At 42.3% G+C, this 21,721-nt stretch overlaps 1 protein-coding gene across 1 annotated transcript; it reads right to left on the reverse strand.

The window, feature by feature from the left end:
- Positions 1-4,629: 4,629 nt before the first annotated feature.
- On the reverse strand, positions 4,630-8,598 carry LOC105048179 (GDSL esterase/lipase At5g45910). The gene is given in 6 exon segments (XM_010927394.4): positions 4,630-4,902; positions 4,905-5,000; positions 7,163-7,439; positions 7,624-7,775; positions 7,859-8,077; positions 8,181-8,598. Coding segments are annotated over 6 exon segments (1,131 nt in total). The 5' UTR covers positions 8,446-8,598; the 3' UTR covers positions 4,630-4,780.
- Between the last annotated feature and the right edge of the window lie 13,123 nt (positions 8,599-21,721).

Here is a 21,721-nt window from a genome sequence, read left to right on the forward strand (position 1 = left end):
CGACCAGACGCATCGACTGCGTGCGATAATGTAGCGGATGCAGTCTGACCGATCACATCGGACGACACTCAGGTCATCGGGATGCGCCCAAAAGCCGGTCGACTTTCTTCCCCACGAACGACCTTCGACTCCGCCAGTGCGGCCGACTCAACGCGCTCGTGCCTTAAAGTCAGTCGACCCCCGACTCACGCCAGGACGACGTGCGTTCGACTCTGACATTCGGTTTGCGGCTAACGACGGATGTTCGGTCTAGGTCCTGAAACGGGCGATCAGTGGTCGGGGTTCGTCTCGCTTACCACACACTGAACCGCCGACTATCTCAACTAACGACTCGGGTGACGATTGGGGTGTCCTAATGTGGCACGACAAGGCTGCTCCCCCCGACCTTATGACCCCGCGATTACAAGCACATCCCAGCAAGCAGGAAAAGGAAGTCGAAAGAGAAACTAGAAAGTTCTTAAGTTCATTCGGTTACAAAATTGGGCCGAAGCCCGGTTGCAAGTGCGCTAAGAAAAACAAAAACGATAAAAGAGGACGAGGCCACGATCATCCTTCCGAGTCAATCTCCTCGACTGACGGAAGCTCGGGGAGGATCGGTGTATCCACCGCGATCGGCACTGGGTCGACGGTCGAAACAGGATCGTCGGTCGGCGCCGGATCACGGGTCGGGGCTTGGCCAGAAGTCAGGGCCATCTCTCCCTCGGCAATCTGTTCCGGGATGGCCTTTCCCGCCACGGCGACGCCTCCCAACGACGGGTCGGCCATCTCTTCCGTGGCTTGGTCCTCAACCCCCGATGGGATGATGCCGCTGAGGTCCAGCTCCGGGTACAGGGCTTGGACTGCATCCCGACCATCCTCGTACCCCACCCGGTACGATGCGAAGCCGGACTCCAGTAGCTCCTCTCGGTACCGATCGGAGCCGCGAAAGTCGTCCACCGCCCGACTCGCCGACTCCTTCACCGACCTCGCCTCCGCCTTCGCCCGATCGAGAGAGCCCTTCGCCGACTCCGCCTCTGCCTTTGCTATGTCGGCGTCGGCCTGGGCAATCGACGAGTCCTCCTTGGCCTTGGCGAGATTCTCCAGGCTGACCCGGAGCTGCTCGCGTTCGGCCTCGAGCTCGACGGCGACGCCGTCCCGCTCGCGCCGCAGACGGTGCGCAGTCCGACCTTTGCGCTTTGCTTCTTTTCGGGCCGACTTGAGCTCGGACCCGAGACAAGAAACCTCGTCCACCAACTTCGCCTCCCGATCGGTCGACTGCTTCAGGTGTTCGACCAGCATCGCCCGGTCGGCTTCGACGGTCGCCGCCCTGTCCTTCCAAGCCACCCAGACGTTCCCGAACCTCTGGTACCCGATTTCAAGTTCGGACATGGTATAGATCAGCTGCGGATGCGGGCACTACGTCAGGAAGACGAAGTAATGAAAATACTAAAGAAAAAGGAGGCGAAGTAGAACTTACCCCGATCATGGTCGGGTAGAACGAAGATAGCATCTCGGTCACTTGCCGAGACCTCAGCACCTCCACATCAGCTGGGAGGAGGATCCCCTGGCACAGCCTCTTGGCCAGGTTGTGGTCGGCCAGTGCCGACGCTCCTTCGGGGAACTGAGCGCCAGGCGGCGCGGTGTGACTCTCCAACCTTGTGTCGTCAGCAGGGTCCATCGGGGCTTTCCCCCGATCGACCGCCCCAGCCAGTGGATCCGGTTAGGAGGGATGCTCGAGTTTGACGCAGTGCCCCCCGTTGCAGCTGCAGACGCCGTTGGATAGCGTTCGAGTTCCCGAACAGCATCCGACGCCACTCCCGTCGGCGAAGCCGCCGACGTTCCTTCAACCGCTGTCTCCGTCGGCCGCTCCTCCGGTTGCACTATCGGAGCTGAGAGTGCGATCACCAGCTCGACTGATCGGTCACCGACGCCGGCGACGGTTGGCGCCGCTGTGGAGGGTTTCTTCGGCGATCGTGAAGGTCCGACCCCCGACGCCGGCCTCTTTCTCACCGCATATTGTCGGATTTTAGCATCGGTCGGCCTCATCCTCGGCGGTGTCCCTGCGATACCGACAGAAATATTAATATAGGCACGAGAACGAATGCCAAATAAGAAGACAACCGATGGATCGGACGATACCTAGATGGGGACCAAGCTCAGGCCAGCGTCATAGAGGGCTTGTTCGGTAACAAGCTCCCTCTGCTTCAGGACCGACATATCCTTGAGTCGGTGGAAGTCCTCCCGGTCGTCCGCCTCCATCCGGCTGTTCTCGTTCGCCTCGGTTCGGGGCGCGCCCCACTGAGAAGGGAAGCCCCAGGGAGAAGAAGATGAAACAAAGAAAAACTGATTCTTCCATCCGTGGATGGACGATGGAAGGCCAGTGATGAAGGAAAGACCCTTCCGGGGATTGAAGAGCCACCACCCTCGGGCCTTAAGGTGGGGTCGGAGGACAAAAATGCCCGGAAGAGAGAGATACGAGGGTTTATCGGCAGAAGCTGACACAACAAGGCGAAACTGATTATTAGCCGGACAGAGTTCGGCGCCAGTTGCACCGGACAAAGTCCGTAATAATCCAGCAGATTCCGGACGAACTCCAGAATCGAAAGCCGAAGACCAGTCCGGAGGTCCTCGACGTACAGTGCCACCTGGCCCGCCGGCGGGTTGTTAACCCGACCGCCGACCCCTGGGACGAAAAATTGGAACTGCTCTGGGATACGATACTGATCCCGAAGCCGATCAACGTTCGGCCCAGAAAGCGAGGAAACCTCGACTTTCGGAGTCGACCGAGGGTCATCGGTCGGGTTTCCCGATCGAGCCCCCTGAGATGAGGTTCCGGCCATAACACCAGAACCAAGAGGAAGGCAAGACCAAAGGAGAAGGAAGAATGAAGGTTTAAAAGGAAGCTAAGGCAAAACAGGAAGGAGCACGAACCCCGGGTGGACCCTTGTGAGAACGGAAGAGGAGGCGGCTATCGGCGATGACCGAAGGATCGGTTGGGCAGAGTCTCCGCAGCAAATCGTCAGGAATGAAGCCTTGAACATGAGTGGCCCTATATATATAGGGCCGTTCACCGGCCGAGATGACGCCGCGCCGATCGAGATTTCCCGGATGGGCGACATGTGGCGGCGTCCGGGCCCCCTTTTGGCCCGGTAGTTCGGCGCACCCATCCCGGGAAAGGCCATGCCGCCTTAATTAAATGCGAAGGACGCCGGCCCGATAACCCGTGACGCATGGTGGAAGGGCCGCGATTCGGAATTAAATTGCCCGCGGCGATTCACGTTCCCGATGGGATACCTGACAGCGCCCCGCGCTCGTAGAACCGACGCTGGGCGGCGGTTTGCATTCCCCAAAAGGCGTCGGACATCCGATCGCCTGACACCGAATCGTCCGGCACCCGATCACCTGACACCGAATCGTCCGGCACCCGATCGCCTGCACCAGACTGTTTGACGTCCCATCATCGAACAACGGGACATCTGACATCGACCTGATCGGACTATCTGTCGGTGAGATCGGCAAACTCGATCCAGGACGCAGCAAGGGATCCACTCCTTTCGCCTGCGTGGTGACGCGGGCTAATGCAACGTCAGGCTCAGGAGTGGGGGGGCAACTGTTGGGGTATACCGACCAACCAACCGATCGACCGACCGACTGACCGACCGACCGACCGACCGACTGACCGACCGGCCGACCGAAGGTACGTCGGTCGGGCAGACCCTTTCTGCCCTACCGACCGACTGCACCAGGGGGTCCGGTGCCCGACTCCCCCGACATGCCCGACTGACCATAGGAGGAGTCCGAAGCTCTACCCGTCGCCCCTCGGCTGGCCACCGACCCAAGGTCGGACGACTCCTCCAGGCGCCGTACTACCGTCAGAGGCTGTCAGTCCTGACAACGGCATGCGGCGCTACCGCCTAGCGGCATTATCCCGCCTATGGCATGGTCAACCCTAGTGATTTGACGGCCCCACGATGAGTTGACATCTTTACGGCAACTCTGACATTCTACAGTGAATTGACAATTCTTCAATTGTCCGCGCCATTAATGACGGCGCCATACCGTGCTCCACTATATATATCGGGGAAGGCAACAGTCCTAGAGGGGCCAAAAAACTCTCAGGCTTGCTCTCTTTCTTTCTCTCTCTCTATTGAGCTCTCTGTATTCATTTCACTGTTGCCCACTCTCCTCCCTGACTTGACCGTCGGAGGATCTCCGCCGGAGTTGTCTCCGGTTAGTGTGGACTTTCTTTTTGCAGGCGTTCGTTCCCGGCGATCAGGCGACGAGGGGATTGACCGCAACAACATACAATTTAGTTTTTTTCAAATCCCAAAAGGCCACCTTCTTTGTTGCTCCTCTACGGATGTGAAAAATTGTTTGGTTGAGTAAGTTGGATAAGTTTCCAAAGAAATAGTTGGATGAGTGGACTTTATTCAAATTTCTGCAAACTTCTTTGGCAAATCAAACAAGTATAGCCAACTCGGAAACTTTTGGATACAAAGTTCACATCATGGCTTCCAACCTACTAGAATAATTAACCTCATACTAGGACTCCTTAGGAAGTAATTTTATGTTTAATCGTCCTCCCACAAAGTTATTATAGATATCCATATCTAGATAGACCTCACCATGAATCCTGAAATAGAGATCCTATCGAAAATAATAAACAGAGATTTCTTTATTGGATAATCTAAACTCTGTAGTTATTCAATATAAAGCACACTTTATTATCGTGACGCAAATTTGGCTAAAAGTAATGCATGCCCTATTCCATGGCAATTGTGGCATACCACATGGCTCTGTCTCAATTGATAGTCTGTCTCAAGGGCGGACTGGTGTAGGGACCGTCCAGCAAGCTGGTGGCGATGAAGTGGTAAGCGGCTTCCGTTAAGTGCAAGCCGTCCCAGTTCGCGCGCGATGAAGGCACGAGCACACACTCGAGCCCGGCTGGCCACAGAAGGCTAGCGGGCTAAAATTATAAGGGCCGTCTCCACCGCAGCAAGCTATTAAAACATCGTCAAATCCTGCCAAACATTTATAAAATTAACAAAAAAAGGATTCTTAAAAAGTATAGTGTTGGTCGCTAATTATATGATTGTGCCATCTGACCATGCATTGAGATGAGCATTGATGAATGAGACTTATAAGAATGAGCGGTGCATGGCTATATGGTGCACACCATAGAAGAATTATTTATATTGCTAATTGGGGTCGAAGAAATCAGCATATAGATTTGTTGCATAATAGATTGACAAAATATGATCTGATCCGTCAACTCGATCCGTATTTGACCGCATAAACAGATTTGAGTTTAGACTAAACGGATTTGGGTCATAAACGGATAACCATTTAACTCGTTTAATAAGTGGTCGGATTTGGATTTTATATATCTGATCCGTTTAATCTTTTAATATTTAGATCGGATTGAGTCAGATAACCCGTTTAAACTGTTTAGCCTTTTAACTATTTCTGAATATTTAATCCGATCTGTTTAACCATTTAAGACCTTTTAACCTGTTCAAAATCTGTTTAACCTGTTTCTGATCCATTTAACCCATCCGTTTAATCTGTTTAACTTAATTTGACCTATTTAATAAACGGATTAAACGGATCGGATCGGATTACCTGTTTAATAAATAGGTCGAATTCAATTTGAATTTTTGATCCATTTAATAAACAGATTGAATTTGGATGGACAATTTTCTGACTGACCGTTTATGATCCAACCGATCCGATTTACCCCTATGCATAAGTCTTGCAAAGAAGGATGCAGCAAGTAATTCCAACTTCGCTTGCAATCTGGACATCCCACCCCCAATATGTGTATTGAATTGTAGGAACACAAAGTATCTAATTCCATGTTTTCCGGTGTAACATAAAAATAATGGCGCTATTATAGGTGGGAACATAATGGCAAAAGTAAGTTTATGATGGTAACGATGCAATAAAAATTCTCTTTAAGAGATGTACATTAGTTTGCTAGGTCAAGTAGCTAGAATGATATGTAGAGATGGAAGTGAACCAGATATTATCTATCTGAATTTGTATCTGATTAATATCTATATCAATATCTATATTTATCAAACAAAATAAATATAGATATAAATTTATTGATATTTTCTTTTCAAAAAAATATATTTATACTGATATCCAATTTCAGCTCTAGTGATGTGAGACACAGCTCATCACAGAAACATTGATCCAAGCATGGACTAGCCATGCTTGATTGAAGCTTCATTAAATATATGACATGAGCTTGGAGTAATACCAAGCTAGTCCGAGTTGGCTCAGATGATGCTAGGGAGGAATTTTCTCTTCAATTAAATGTCCAAATCCCCATCAATCGCAATTGCTAACTACTAAATTGATTCGCATTTAACACCTTCTCTAAAACTTGCTGATGTGAACATGCGAACACTTAATACGCCAGCCACCTACCATGGAAACTTGAGGAAAGAACTCGCTGGGGCATTGGGCTGACAAATTATTGGACCACATCCATGGCCATTTGAGGTATGGCCTAAAACCAATAACACAACCCACTCCAGCCTTGACAAATGTTAGCCTGGCCATATAAAATACAAGCTGGCGGGGCAAACAATAGACTTGCCTAGGTCAACATGCATCTCAAACAAGAATCGAGATGCGTTAAGATTAGGGGTGGCTATCGGATTGATTGGACAAGACATAGATTAGATCCAATATAAAATAGATCAAAAATTTATCAATCCGATCTATTTATTAAACAGATCAATAATTTATATATAAATATATTTATTTTATTTAAATAAATAATGTAGTCTGATATACGATGCATTGAAACCAGTTAAATAGAGTAACTGATCAAGCACTGCTACCCCTAATTAAGAAAGCTCCCATATGCATGCTGGCTTTTTTTTTTTTCCCCTTCTCCCTCCGGTATAGAAGCATATCAAGTGGTGGTATTCGCTTGATTTAAATGGTTGGAAGGCATCTTTCATGCTTTTCCCCATGAGTGGAAACTCTCATCTGTGCCCAACCCTGGAGTCAGGTCAAACCCCTCCTCTCCGGATCCTGTCCTCTAGTAGACCAGCAGGGTTAGTACAACCTATATCATCTCATGCTACAATTGGTGCTCTTTCGTAGGTGCCACCAGCTGCCATCAAATGGCCAAAAGTACAGACATAATCCAAGAAAGAAAGCTCACCGAAGCGCTGTGGAGAACGTCCGATCTGAATAGATGCACCATAGTAGTCCGCATACATAATTCTCGCTCGTGGATACTTTCTGCGGAGCTCGTCCAATGCCCGGCGAAGCAACGCATCGTGGTACTTGGCAAAGGCGTTGAGCCACTTGAGGCATCCCGTCGTTGGGTCATATTCCTCTTTGTTTGGGCTGTTAAATACCGTCAAGTATACCGAGGAGCACCCGAATGGTAGATTCCCGGGCACCAACAAATTTACCGCACCATTCTTGATCAATCTCTGGCTCCAATTATGAGCAACAAATTAAGAATATTAGTGGGGGCACCCACTGGACTATATCATTTGAGTATATAGGATAGCTTTCTCAGATAATAAATATCTATATTTTTTTGAAAAAAAAAAACTAAAAAAAATATAGTTTGTTTATTATATAAAAGAATTAAGGTGGCCTTTGCATGCGTACTTCACTGGCTGCGACAATGGCTCCAACGACTTTAGGAACATATGATTTCACCTCCTCTAAGCTTTTGCCGCCGAGGAGGAAAAAATAGTTATAATCATTCCCCCCTATCTCTCCAACGAGAAACAGTGACTTACTGAAATAGCCAGCACAGGCTGCAAGAACAAGGAAAATTAATTACAATTGGCAACTAAGTAATTAACGATGGTTCCCAAGATTTCATTACTTTATCTATTACCTGTTGTTGTGTTACAAAGGGAAGGCTTCAACTCCTCAAACCACCGGAGCTGGGTGCTCAGGGACAGATTGGTGAACGGAAAGGCACCATCGGCCAGCAACCCTTGGAAGAAAGCAGGGTCCAGTGCTGTAGCACCTACGACGGCAAAATTCACCCCTTGCCGAATGTTTTGCCCATGAGCTAAGTAAGGCGGAAGGAATGGGAGGCCAAATGCACTGGCTACGTTACAACGGAAAAAAAACTTCAAGGTTAAACAAAGAGGTAGAGATATCGTGAGTGATGTGAACACAACTTGGTTAAGAAAGATGGAAATAAGGATTACCTAAGAAGTCCACGATCAAGCGGCCATCAGAACAGCGGCCAGTGGGATGCATAAAATATGTCATGCCATAAGGGAGCCTACCAAATACAGGGTTGGATTTGGAGTGGATCAGAGCATTACCGGTGTCGGCAAGCGAATCCCCGAAGCTAAATATGGAAGTGTAGTTCAGTTGAGTAGAATGGGAGATATGGAAGATGGAGAAGACAAGGATGAAGGTGAGCATTTGAAGTTTCATGTGAAGAGGAGGAGAGGATTTGGAGAACATGGATGGATTGGTGTGGAGTTAGAGAAGGAGCCCCTCCCTGGTCAATCTTTCTTTTAGAAATTCCTCATTCCACTGGCAGTTGGGGAAAGCTTCAATGAGCAATTAGTTCCATCCGTATCTGGTATGATATTACGGAGTTGGTTGGGATGATGGTTGGGCACTTATTTTCATCATTGAATTACGTGGGTTATATGGGGCATGATTCAATGGCCAGAACAACATGCTGAAGCCCGAATTACTGCTAGCCAAGTTTCATGTGGTGAATGGTACTGTGGAACATATTCGAACGAGGTAATGCTGCCGGCTGGCTACCAAGAAAGGTTCTGCCAACATGGTGAGACACAAAAGTTCAGAGAAGCTAAAGCGCACAGAGGAAAATTCAGTGATAGGTTTTGATGGCTACGCAAAACTTTGTGATGGTTAAGATTTGCTCCCCTCACTTTATCAAAGAAGAATATTGACAAGACGGATCATTTGTACAAGAGCCTAGCAACCGTAGAAGATATGCTAACTACTTTGGGGCTCGCCTTGGAAACAGAGGGTTCGACATATGAATTGTAGATTCATGACTCTCTGCCGCTGTCTGCTGCACAGATTCCCCCAATGAAGAAAAGTTTGTAACACCTTGTGAAGAACAGTGTAGATGGATGGATGACATTTTCTCGAGGAAAACTCGGATATTTCTCTCAAGCTAACTGTGCCAACTGAACTGATCCCAGGCTCTTCTGTATGTCTTCTTTAGTTTCTGCCAACTGTCCTCATATCTCTCATTACATTAGACCTACCGTGACTCTTAGTTGACACTTAGTTAAGAACAAGGACCACCAAGAAACCTAAAATGATTATAGATCAACCCCCCACCAAGGGGTAACTTTACCCCATCTATTTTTAACACTCCTATGACATGTGTGACGATAATCATGGAGTTAACAAGAGTATTTGCTTAAAAAAAAAAAAGTAATATTTGGTTTTGAATGCAAGTAGATCATGTGTCATATTCTTGGACAAAATGAACCTTGTAAACACCAAAGGAGCTCACGAAATTTCTGGGTTTTCAGTACATTTCTAACCAAGCAAAGTGCAGCTCCATTTGTTTTTATTTAAGAAAAACCTAAAGGATCTCAAAGTTGTCTTGTATCTTTAAATAAACAGAAGTTGATATAATACTTCGGATTGGTTAAGCCAAAAGGTGTGGACTACAGTATACTTAATTGTTGTGTGAAGAAAATTTCTGCAAGCCATTCTCTTCTTTTATTTTCTATTATATTTACGAATAAATTTATTTTTTTTCAAAATAATAAATACCTATCTTATTCTTCTCATCATAAAGTGAACAAAAGTTTAGAAAACCGTTCCAACCGTCATCAACTATGTAAATAGATCTAAAAGATGAAGAAACTAAGCCCAATCCCTATAACATCAACCTAAATTATAGTTAGGTAAACTTGAATTCTTCTACTTTAGTGTATAGCTCTAGATCTTAGAAATGTTGAGGTACCATTTTGGTCATCTTTCCTGTTTTTATCATCCCATTTTGTAATATACCACCAATTGTCCCATGTAATCCTTCTTGTTGCATGGATGAAACAAATTTTTCATATTCCACCAAAATTTTTGTCAAGGATAGACAAGTAATATGTTACAACAACATTTTTATGGTGATGGTACGCAGCTTCAGTTAAATTGAATGCCGTAGCAAATTGGGAAAGGAGTCCTTCCACGCATTCGTGGCTGCCGACAGCATCTGGCAGACAGAATTAAGTTATATGGGCCACCACTCGTGCAGCAAGCTCTTGAAACCCCATTGTAAACCTAAACAGTAGTTTAATGAGCCTGAAATGGAGATCTCTGCAGTATACGAACATAAATTGCTTGGGAAATAAAGTACCTTTCAATCTCACAATTGACCTTGCGTTATGATGACACAGTGCGACATCAGTTGTCCCTCCATATTTATGGCTCGTAGCCTCCAAGTCGCAATCACTAGCAAACATATAGTATCACCACGCCAGAAGCTTTCATCAGGCCAAGTTATCCTTTGGCCAATGCTGAAATAGTGACCTGACTTTAAATCGTGATGGGGCTGGCTTCCTCTTCTTTTTTATTTTTCTGATGGAACATATGGAGGAAGTGAGAAACTTCCCCAATGTTTTGTTATGAAAAGGGATGTAAAGAATTCACGAAGAAAGAGAGATTAAGGAAGGGAAGAAAACAAAGGAGAGAAAAGTAGCGGATGCAATGAGGACAACTTGGATGGGACACCCTTTGGATATCTAGCGATGCAGCCTAACAAGAAAATTTTTTATACACCATCTGTAGTGTAGAAATCTGATGTGGAGCGCATCGCTTCATTCTATTGGACCACATAGCCATCGCTTTCCAACACGCATTTAATATCCGCAGTTCTATTTTTTTATTTGAAATTTTGAAGGATGAAAATACTCCTTCTTTCCAAAAAAATTATGACATCTCATGCCGATATTATGGCACCTGCGTTGAAATTATGTCATAATTTTTTCACAGAATGTCACAAAGAGAAAAGATATTTTTTTCGTTGAAATTTTTTTAATGACAAAATACCCTTCTCTAGTTATGACATTCTATGAAAAAATTATGACATATTGTGTAGAAATCATAATTTCAATGCAAAATACCATAATATCGGCACAGGATGTTATAATTTTTTCGAAAAAAAAAGGATATTTTCATCTTTCAAATTTTAAATGAAAAATAAAACTACGGATATTAAATGAGTATTAAATACGTATTGAAAAGATGGCTATGATTATAGAATAAAGTGGCTTCATTTAATTTCTGCTATATATGATTAGACATAACAGTAGGATATGCATTTCATTTTTTTAGATTTTTTTTCTTTTTACGATAGATTTTTTTCTTTTTCTTTCTTCAGTAATTATTCTGTTCAATAAAACAGGATAGCATAACCTTCTAACATTTCCATCGAAAAAAGAAAAAAAGAGCTATGCTAAGTTGATCCCATCCCTTCCTTCGACAAACTTGCACATTCCTTTGCCACCATGAAGATCAGTGTATCGATGTTTGGAGGCCGACCAGATTCAAACAGAAGGAGATTGCATTCCACAAGGCTCGAGCAAAAGGGCACCCTATGAAGATATGTGGGATGGTTTCCAAACAGAATTCATATAGAATTGATTGAAAGTCATGGTAAGCTATGGAGTAGCCTAGCCTCCTTGGTGCATCACTCCTCTTGTTGATATCTCCTCATATTTTGCACTTCATTTTTTTTACTCTCGTACATAACTTCTTTACTTAATCAATAAATAGGAGGGAAAAAAGTTGTCAGTTTCTCACTTGTGTTAAGCTTATTTTTGAGGCCTAGCCATAAGAATATCTAAACCTTTTGTAGTACACCAGTACTCTAGGTTGTTTTGTAATACTGACAAAGAATCCCTCTATTACTAATGAAACTATAATAAGAAGCTGCATTGAAAAATCCATCGCTATGATTTCTCTATATCGACACATTGCAAAATTGGAAGGTCGCACTGACAACAGAAGATCCAACAATTGGTTCAATTAAGATTGAATTTTTCATCAGCAGCACTATCTAGAGCCCCTGCGGACAGAATTTTTCATTACAGTTTCTTCTTGTCACATGAGATCACGCTGGAAATGGAGAGTGTTCACCAAAATGTTTTGGTCTCTGTGCGATCGGGGTACTTGTTTCGCAGTTGATCCAGAGCCCGACGGAGCAATGCATTGTGGTGCTTCAAAAAATTGTTGAGCCCCTTAGGCATACATTTCTCACAAAATTTGGTGATTTTCCCTCCCATTTTTCTCATTTGAGGCATCCATTTCGTTTGACATATTCCTCTTCGTTTAGCCTACCAAACACTACCACAGGCATACTTGCCAAGCCCAACCTAGGCCTAGAATGACTATGCCCAAGTCACAGTCTCATGTTTTATCCATGGGGATAGCCGTAGCGTCGGATGACGATGGAACCAACGGTCGGCGATAGGCGGCGACAAAATGCATTTAATCACAGAGAGATCGGAAGTTGGAAACGCTCCCAAAGTTTAGATTTTTAATAGAATAAAAGAATAATTCTTTGTACATTGCATACGGTGCAAAAAATATGTACCATCTATTTGATTGGACTATATAGTCATTGCTTGCTAACAATTCGTTCGTTTAAAATTTTGAATGATGAAAATATCTCTTCTCTTTTGAAAAATTATGATATCCGTGATCATGTTATGATATCTTGCGGTCCAATTATGACTTGCTGTTCATAATTTAACCACAGAATATCATAAGGAACAAAGAGATATTTTATTATTTAAAAATTTCATAAATTTTTAATGACAAAAATATCTTTCTTTGATTTTTGAAAAAAATTTATGATTTTTTATATACAAAATATGAAGAGCATTTTTGTCATTCAAAATTTTAAATGAAAAAGTAAAACTACAGGCTTAAATGTAATATTAAATATGTATTGAAAAATAGTTGCTACATGCTTCAATATGATTGTATGATGCGTTCACGACATTTTTATTGCACCGCATGCGGTGCGCAAAGACTTTCTCTAGAATAAAATGAACCAGGGGCTATGGGCCAGGCCGGTGCTAGACTTGAGCCTGTAAACATCAACCCGCAAACAAAGCAGGCAAAGAAATTTAGGCCCAAGCACAGGCGGTGGGCTTGTTCTTTAAAATCAGCTCCAACCCACGGATCCATTAACAACGCTAGTGCTAGCCAATTTAGCGGACTCAAGCTTCCTCGACTAGGTCTTGCGAGATTTCTATCAAACTTAATCTTAATTGACTCTGGGTTCTCCAAAAGGATGCACCAGCGCCCTTCCCTTGGAAAAATAGACATGCTTTTGTTAAACTAATCAGAGAGAAAGAGTCCTATTAGACCAATAAATTAAATTTAGAAAGGGTGGATGGAAGTCCGAAATAAAGCCTATGATCAAGTGGGCGGTAGCTGCTGTATCAATAAATTAATTTAGAAAGGGTGGATCGAAGTTTGAAATAAAGCCTATAATCAAGTGGTCATCAGAGGAACATCTGCTGCTGCTGGGAGATGGAGAGTTGCTTATGGTGGTGAGTAATTCCCTGAAGTTACATATTGAAGTGTAATTTAGTGGAGAAGAGTGCGAGAGATGGAAGCAGGAGAATAAGAAGGTAAGAATTATAATTATCTTTTTTTTTCTTTTTTGTATGTTGCGAATTAGACTTAGTAATTAATTTTTTTTATGAAAAATTATTTCCTATATTTCCTTTCCAGTTTTAGTGCGTTACGAATTACAATTAGTTTTTTCGTTTTTTTTTTTTTTTGGCCATAGTAGGTGGTAATTATTTCTTTTGGCAAAATCCATTTTTGTGGACAAGTGGGAGCAAGCTAATTGTGTCCCATTTCATCATAAGAAAATGAAGCTCATAAAGCCGCTCTAAAAGTCACTGTTAAATATATAAAAAGATCTATAGCAACCATAACTGACAATTTCATTTCATGGATGAAGAAACTAATCACTACACCAAGAGAAACATAAAGAGTTCAGTGGATAGTATTATTAGTTCTTATTTATTCTGTTTCAACTGGATGTGCTTTTCTTTATTTTTTATTTAATGCCCTTGATGGTCTAGCAAGTTCAAGCACTTCTAATGGGAGGCTTGCTGTAAGGACCAGCGTAGACCAGCTGCAATGGAGTGGTAGGCATCTTCAGTTAAGTGAGAGCCATCCCAGTTTACACAGGTTGTGATTTCATGTTGAGAAGTGTCTCCAAGTGTTTGACATTGATAACTATCATTATTTTTTATAAAATAACTGTTGCCACCCCACCCTTGTTCTCAGAAAAAATACATGCATGATTCACAAGAGCAACATATTTCTATTCAATTTCATCTTTTATGCTGATGATATATGTGGCACATCCCTACCATCCCGAACATATAAGTTAGGGCTGAAATTTTCTGGGGCTACTTAGTTTGCAGGGATGCCCATTGGCCATGGTAAGCCCGCATGCCCACTCTACATACCTCAGGTCTTAAACAGGTAATTTCTTGAAGCACGCATCAGTTAATTGTGTAATCTAATAAGCAAATACTTGCAATACTAAGCATTTAAATTTGCTTAATTTAATTGAAAAAGGTACTCATTAACATCGTAATTTCTTGTGAAGTGATCGACGTTTGACATTTTTCTTGATTTCTTGAGCAACATTGGTTTGACTACATGAGAAACTCAACTTATGACACTGTGAGCTAAGCTTTTTGGCCAAGCACTTAAAACCTGAAAGAACCGTCAGACAGCCTAGCCTGCATCATGGGGATCTTTTTCATTTCAATTCTTATTTCCAAGATATACATGAGTTTACGAACAAATGTGCACACTTGCACACATACATATACCAAAAAAAAAAAAAAAATCATTTGAAATAAATATGACAAATTTTGTGCCCAAATCCTTGGCAAACACCATGAAGAGGAGAAGGTTTAGGTCCTGAATGGAGTGGGGACTATAGGATCCTTTTAACAATGCTTTTGTTTTATGTTTTCATTTTGATAAACTGAAGAAGAAAATTATACCGATCAGACAAGCAACACAATGAAACTCGTGTTTTACAAATTATTGTAATCAAAGATTTACCATTTTCAAAGAATGAGTGAAAATAGAATCAAGGTGTAGGCAAAGTTTCCTACAAATATGCCACATCAATCTACATGTGGGATTTTACTTACATGTAGAGAAAAAAAATACAAAACAATAATGGTGCCCAATAGTTCCTAAGTTCATCAATTCAGATCTACCTACCATACACATCGGACCTGAATTTTAAAATTTAACGGGCATGACAAATGGACCTGAAATGGAAACTTGTTACGGTTCCCATTTCATAGGGTGCCTAAACTGCACTCCTATAAAGATAGGATACAACCATGGCACCGTAGCGCAATTTTGACATATATTGTTTGTTAAAATTGTGATACAGTGTCACGGTTGTATCCCCTCATGAACATATACTGTTTAATTTCGACGGAGTGCTTCATCCCAATTCATTTTTGGGAGATGCTGGTTATATAATTCAAGATTTCCAAGGTAAGGCCCTATCAACAAGATACATCTCATTCACGGCCAAGAGCATAATTTATTCTGAAATTCGGGCAGCTTGGGAAGGTATAAAAAAGCTGCTGTCTCCTTCTTTTTTGGACAAAAATGGATTTATTATACCAATCTACTATAAATATATATCCATGGGAATTAGAAACCTTCTTCACAGTGCACACTTTATGGGTGGTACGCCATTCAACAATGGTCGTCCACTAACTCAAATGTCGCAAGGAAATGGACGCCTTTTACTTGCCTAATTCATTACGACTGTTATTCGATGTTACTTGATATATATTAAAGATCCGTATTTCTCATGTTTACAGGGAGGCCAATCAATTAATTGGCCTCTCCTGGGAGTCATTTCTATGTTCATTCTACACTCTGGACTACTAGTTTTCTTTTGCCCTCCCAGCTTTGTGCAGAGATAATTGCAGCTCAATTCAGTATTTGGCACTATTACCAAGGATCCATTTAGACTTTGCCAGGGTTTATTATGTAAAAGGACGAACCATAGTTTTCTGGAGACCGCATCAATCGCATGACTGCACCATAATAATCCCAAAGATGATCCTTGTTTGCAAGTACTTGCTCTGGAGCTGCTCCAGTTCCCGGCGAAGCAACGCCTTGTGGTATCTGGACAGACCATTCAGCTTCTTAAGTATCCAGTCTGAGGATCGTAATCCTCTTTGTTAGGACTGATGAACAGGCCTGAGCAGATCGAATAGCGACGTCCAGCCAATCCTGTATGATATTTAAAAAAAAAAAAAAAAAAAAAAAAAAAAAAAAAATGAATATAAAAAATAAAAAAAAACGTAAAAAAAATAAAAAAAAAAAAAAAAAAAAATCTAATACTCAATTAAAAAATTAGGACTGCAATGAACATGATAAGGAACCACCCAACGCATCCAAGGGGTAGACTCCCCGGCACCACCAGCTCCACCACCCCATGCTCGATCAATCTCTGTACCAAAATTCATCCAACAATGACCATTAAATTGCTTAGCAATATTAATTCAACTGATTTTTTTTTTTTTTTTCAATTAATATGACCTCAGTGGTCATCGAAATGGTTTCAATGATCTTGGGCACGTATGATTTCACTTCCTTAAAGCTCCTCCTAGCTAATATGGGAAGACCGTAATCATTGTCTCCAATCTCTCCGACCATGAAAAGGGAGTTGCTGAACTATACTCCTCGCAGTCTACATCTATTTTATTAGAACCATAATTAGTAACGGTCATCGTAACGTTCAATCATTAATTAACAAAACTCTGTATGTTTCTAAGCCTTGGCTTTGTTTTAAGTCCGAGTATTCATAGAGGAAAACCTTTGGTTGTGCTGGGAGAGGAATGAGAAGAACACCGATGAAGTCGATGGTCAATCGTTCATCAGAATAGCGGCCAGTGGGTCGGCCGAAGGTCATGCCATAACAGAGGGCTCCTGCATTCGGAATGGCAAGCTCTCCGGTCGAGATGAAGTTGCCGGTGTCGTAGAGCGAGTCCCCAAAGCTAAATATAGAGGTATAACGTGGAGGACAAGAGTAGGAAATTTGGAAGCAATGACATGAATAGGAGGATCAAGGTGAGGTTTGAGAACTGCATGGCAACAGCGGAAGAAGAAGAGAAGGGAATAACTGAGGAATAGTATTAATAACATTCTGAACTCACTTTCTGAGCATGGCCGATGATTTTCCGATGAATGTCTAAACGCTTGAAAATTGTTGCGGAAGATTTCCGACCGCATATGGATATGATTGAAGACCATCAAAATGGTGTTCCAGCAAAATAAGTTTCAACCAAAAGTGGCTCCGGTGAGAAGCCTCCGACGATCAAATTAGAAATATGGTGCAACTGAGAAGAAGAAATCTCAAAAGGACACAAATATGATGGACACTCTTTACCTCTATTTATAGGGAAATTAATGACGCGATGGACCGTACGGATCATGTCAGTTGGCAAGTGGATCTTTAGCTAGTGCATAGTTGGCAAGGAAGGTGACATGACATGGGCTTGATGGGCATATAGGTGGCAAGTGAAATGCGGTAATATATTCTGACTTGACATGTTTGAACAAGAATCATAATTAGTCCTTGAGCCTGTTTTGTTATCCGATGTCCGATCCCTCCTTCGACGCCGAAGTTTGGAGGTCATGAGGTCCTTACTACTAGATGGAGAGTGCTGGCCAGATGGGGAGGGTCGGTCAGTTAGTCCGAACCCGCTTATGGGCAAAAATATAGGTATCGAAGGATTTTTAAGAGGTCCTATTCGGCGGGTCGATATGGTAGGGACTACCTTCGGAGTAATAGGTTATAGTAGTAAAGGACTCAGAGTTCGGTTAGGAGTAAGGATCGGCTCAGAATCCCTAGAGATAACGTCAAAACTGAGTTTTTTCTGACCTTGAGCCTGATGCCCAGATGGCTCGTTATTTATGCGTTCCTCGAGAATCCTCTCTGCTCTTTTCATTAATGGGGGGAACTAAAGTCAAGCAAGAAAGGGTGGAAAGTCATTTCGACTATCCCATCATGCGGAGCTGTGCGGTATATAGTTGATCAGGGGAGGTCAGGTGATGTGAGTTTATCTAGTGCGTGGGTCACAAGTGGGATAATGACATGAAAAAGTATATCCTGACTTGACTCATGCAGGCAAAAACCATAATTGGCACATCTTGACTCGTATGCTATTGGTGGAGAGTCGTTGTCCAATACATCGAAACTCAAGAGTTTACGAATGTCTTCATTGTCGGATACTATTGACCAAGGGGATCAATCGATTCGTCCAGATCAGCTTATCCATTAGTTAACTGCGGTGGAGATTGATGGCCAGGAAGAAGGCTAGAAGGTTCTTCGAAGCGGACCATCCAAGGTCAGCAGGAGGGTCGGACAAGTGGGGCTCGACACAACTTAAGGGTAGGTTTAGCCCACCATGTGAGGCTCGAAAAAAGGTCAGCCCCCCGATATACAATAAATTATAATAGTGTATGATCCAAAGATTGACTAGGCGTAAGGATTGACTCAAAATCTCTGGAGATGGATCATCCTTAGCTCAACGTCTGGCTCCCGCATGCCATCTTGGGGAGGATCGGATAACGTAGGGATCGATAGGGTGTCAAAACCTATGGTCGAGTTGGGGATCGATGCTGCAATTTTGGCAGGGGTCCCTTCTTCAACAAGGGGAGGATTAACTCAAGGGTGAAAAGACAAGGGATCATTATGACCGTATCTCATCACACGGGACTGTGTAACGTGTTTTAAGTATCTCTGATAGCAGTCATAAATTCTCTCGGTGCGCAGCTATGGAAGGGATGGTGATGTGACTGATAAGCAGAGTGATGCGATCGAATAATAGAGTCCAGCTGGTCCACATGGGGAATTGTTTGGTGTTCCTCAGCTTAAGCTCCAGGCAGAAATCGTTTGTCCGATTCTTAATCGTTCTTCGAAATAGACGGCCAAGAGTTCGTATCTCCTGGTGATGTGCTTGCTGCGGAGACCGAAATAGACAAGGCAATGTCGAACCCCTGAGGGATCGGTTTCTCCAAGTAGTTGGCAAAGTCGAGCTCCGATGATAGTGGGATACCAGCCTCTAATAGTCTTAGTATTGTCTCAATCTTTATCCCTTATAGACGTTTCTTTGAAATATCCAGTCGGCAAGCATCCAAGCCGGTCATCAATGAAATTCAAATAGTGTTCAAGATACATCACAATGGAAAGGGTCTGAGAACCCCACTTCTATTAACTTGCAGTGGTGGACGTATTACCCCCAATAGAAATCAAGTAATAAATTGCAGTTTTGACCATGGAACTCTAAAACAACAGATGACTCCCCTCTATATTAATTTATTTTTAATGATATAACAATGGAAGTCGGTCTCCTCTCTCGATCGATAAATAAAACAGCAAATGATGACTATGGATCCAATATTCTAGCTAGACACCTTCAAGTTTAAACTCATAATTATCACAAGTCCAAGTTTTTACTATGGATCATAAACAAATTGCATCGACTACCGGATCCACATCTAGCAAACTAATTTGCACATTAATGAAAGATGACTATCATAAAGGAGGTGTTTGAACTTTGAAGTACAGGTTTGAATTTATTTTATTTAACTATACAGAACCAATAGTTTGTGCATACAACTACATTTCTTTGGAATACACAACTACACTTTGAGGGCATGTAAAAAAATATACCCCCAAAAAAAGTCTTGTCAACGAGCTTGATAAAGTTGAATCATTGGAAACCAAAGGCACTGGCTGAATTACGCGATAAAACTACAATTTTTCTATAGAGAAATCTCTTCTTTCTTCATTTTTTTTAAAATATATATAGCATATCACATCATGAATTTCAAAGTAGATGGATTTTTCTTTTCTAATCTCGTCATGCAAGAAAATATATCTTTTCTAAAATTCTATTGAAATAAAAATTTTCAAATTTTCTTTTTTTGAAAAGTTTCACTTATCAAAAACTATCTATGATTGGAATTAAACTTTTAAACTCAAAGAGAATCATGAATTAAAGAATATGAAATAATCTAGATGATTCTTAAAATAAAAATATTTTTATATAAAAAATCTTGTCCTTGCATGTGCATGACATGTGCACAAAGCTAATATATTGTTAAAAAATCATAGGCATAGGGCTCGAGACAATTAATTCTAAATAGAAGGTGAGAATAGATTAGAACATTTGAGAATTAATCTTAAGGATGTTATTACCGAACCTCCCAATAGTAAGGTTGAAGAGACCTAGCAGAGGAGGAAATTGGTAATATCAACGAGTTAATCCCTGAGACGATATATCAAATTGTAGTTTAAGGAGTCGAATTGGAAGATAGAAGAAGGACAATGAGAGATGAGGGCTCGAAGCTTTCTGGTTAGAAATGCAGTGGGAAGGAAAGCACACATGGATGGATTATGTTTGCTGGGCAATTGAGTATCTTGTAAAGGTTTCCTTTTCTTTCTAAAATTTTCTTCTCAGTTCCAAACAAAAGTTCATCTTTAATTTCCTTAAGCTTTTAGGGTGCTTACATGCAGTAATTAGTTTTTTTTTTTTTACCTTTACCAAGTAAAATATACTAATATGAATAAGCATAGGTAGGTGTGACGGTTGGCAGCCATTATCCATGTGGGCAATATTCTGCAGGAGATTGGGACATGGCATGGTGTCACCCTTTGCCATGGCAAAGAGACGAGAATTCGGTATCAAGTGGCATCAACACCCACTTTGATCCCCGATTAATGGCACCCATTGTGCACACTTGGGTTAAATTTGGTTAAATTTGCTCAGAGGCCTAGGCTTTAGCCTTAATAGGATAGGGTTGGTGTAGGATAGCAGGTGAAGGTGTTTGATCTCCCATTTTTCTGCTTCAATGTGATTCAATTCTTTTGGGAGGAGACTTTAAAACAGATATCAAAATGGGCTATGGGCCAGACAAAAAAATTGAAATGGAATACATGATTGCTGCTATCGACCGGCATGGGCATGACAGACTGAGAGTTTGGTGTGGAATTCAATGACCCCCAATAAATTGCATAGCAATAAACACCGCATTTGATCTACAAGAAATTCTATATATCATTCCAAAAATTTGCCCAGTATGTCAAGTGGGTCGATAATCTCATTGGATGCAGAGTCAGAGATGTCTATTTTTATATTTATACTCTCATTGGAAGTAGGAAACCGCTATGGACCCTACATTTTGACGGTAGAGATATGCTTCTTCACGCAATCCTCACCATGTAGAACAATCACAAAACTCGTGGCGAGTATTATAATGACGTATAGCTTCATAACTTGCAATAAACTATGGAAATGTTGCCATTGTCTCCCACTTCAGGTCAATGTCATGAACACATTTGTATCGGGACTGAAGTTTATTCCAGATCCAGTTTGCAATACACGACAAATGTAGCATATTGACCATGATCAGCTTGGCTTTCTTGTATCAAGTTCGATAGTGACGACTCACATAGAGCAAGTAATGCAAGGCAAGCACAAGAAAAAGTACATAAATTTTTAAGGCAAATATGGTCAATTAATCCCATACAATACAATACTTAATTGCATACAAATGTTGGCATGATTTTTTTTTTTTTTTCTTTTTGGTAAAACCAAATTAATTATATCAATCGAGTAAAAATACATCCTCGTAAATCAGAATCAGCAGTTCATAA

Source organism: Elaeis guineensis, chromosome 7 (genome assembly GCF_000442705.2).
Source record: "Elaeis guineensis isolate ETL-2024a chromosome 7, EG11, whole genome shotgun sequence".
NCBI lineage: Eukaryota > Viridiplantae > Streptophyta > Magnoliopsida > Arecales > Arecaceae > Elaeis > Elaeis guineensis.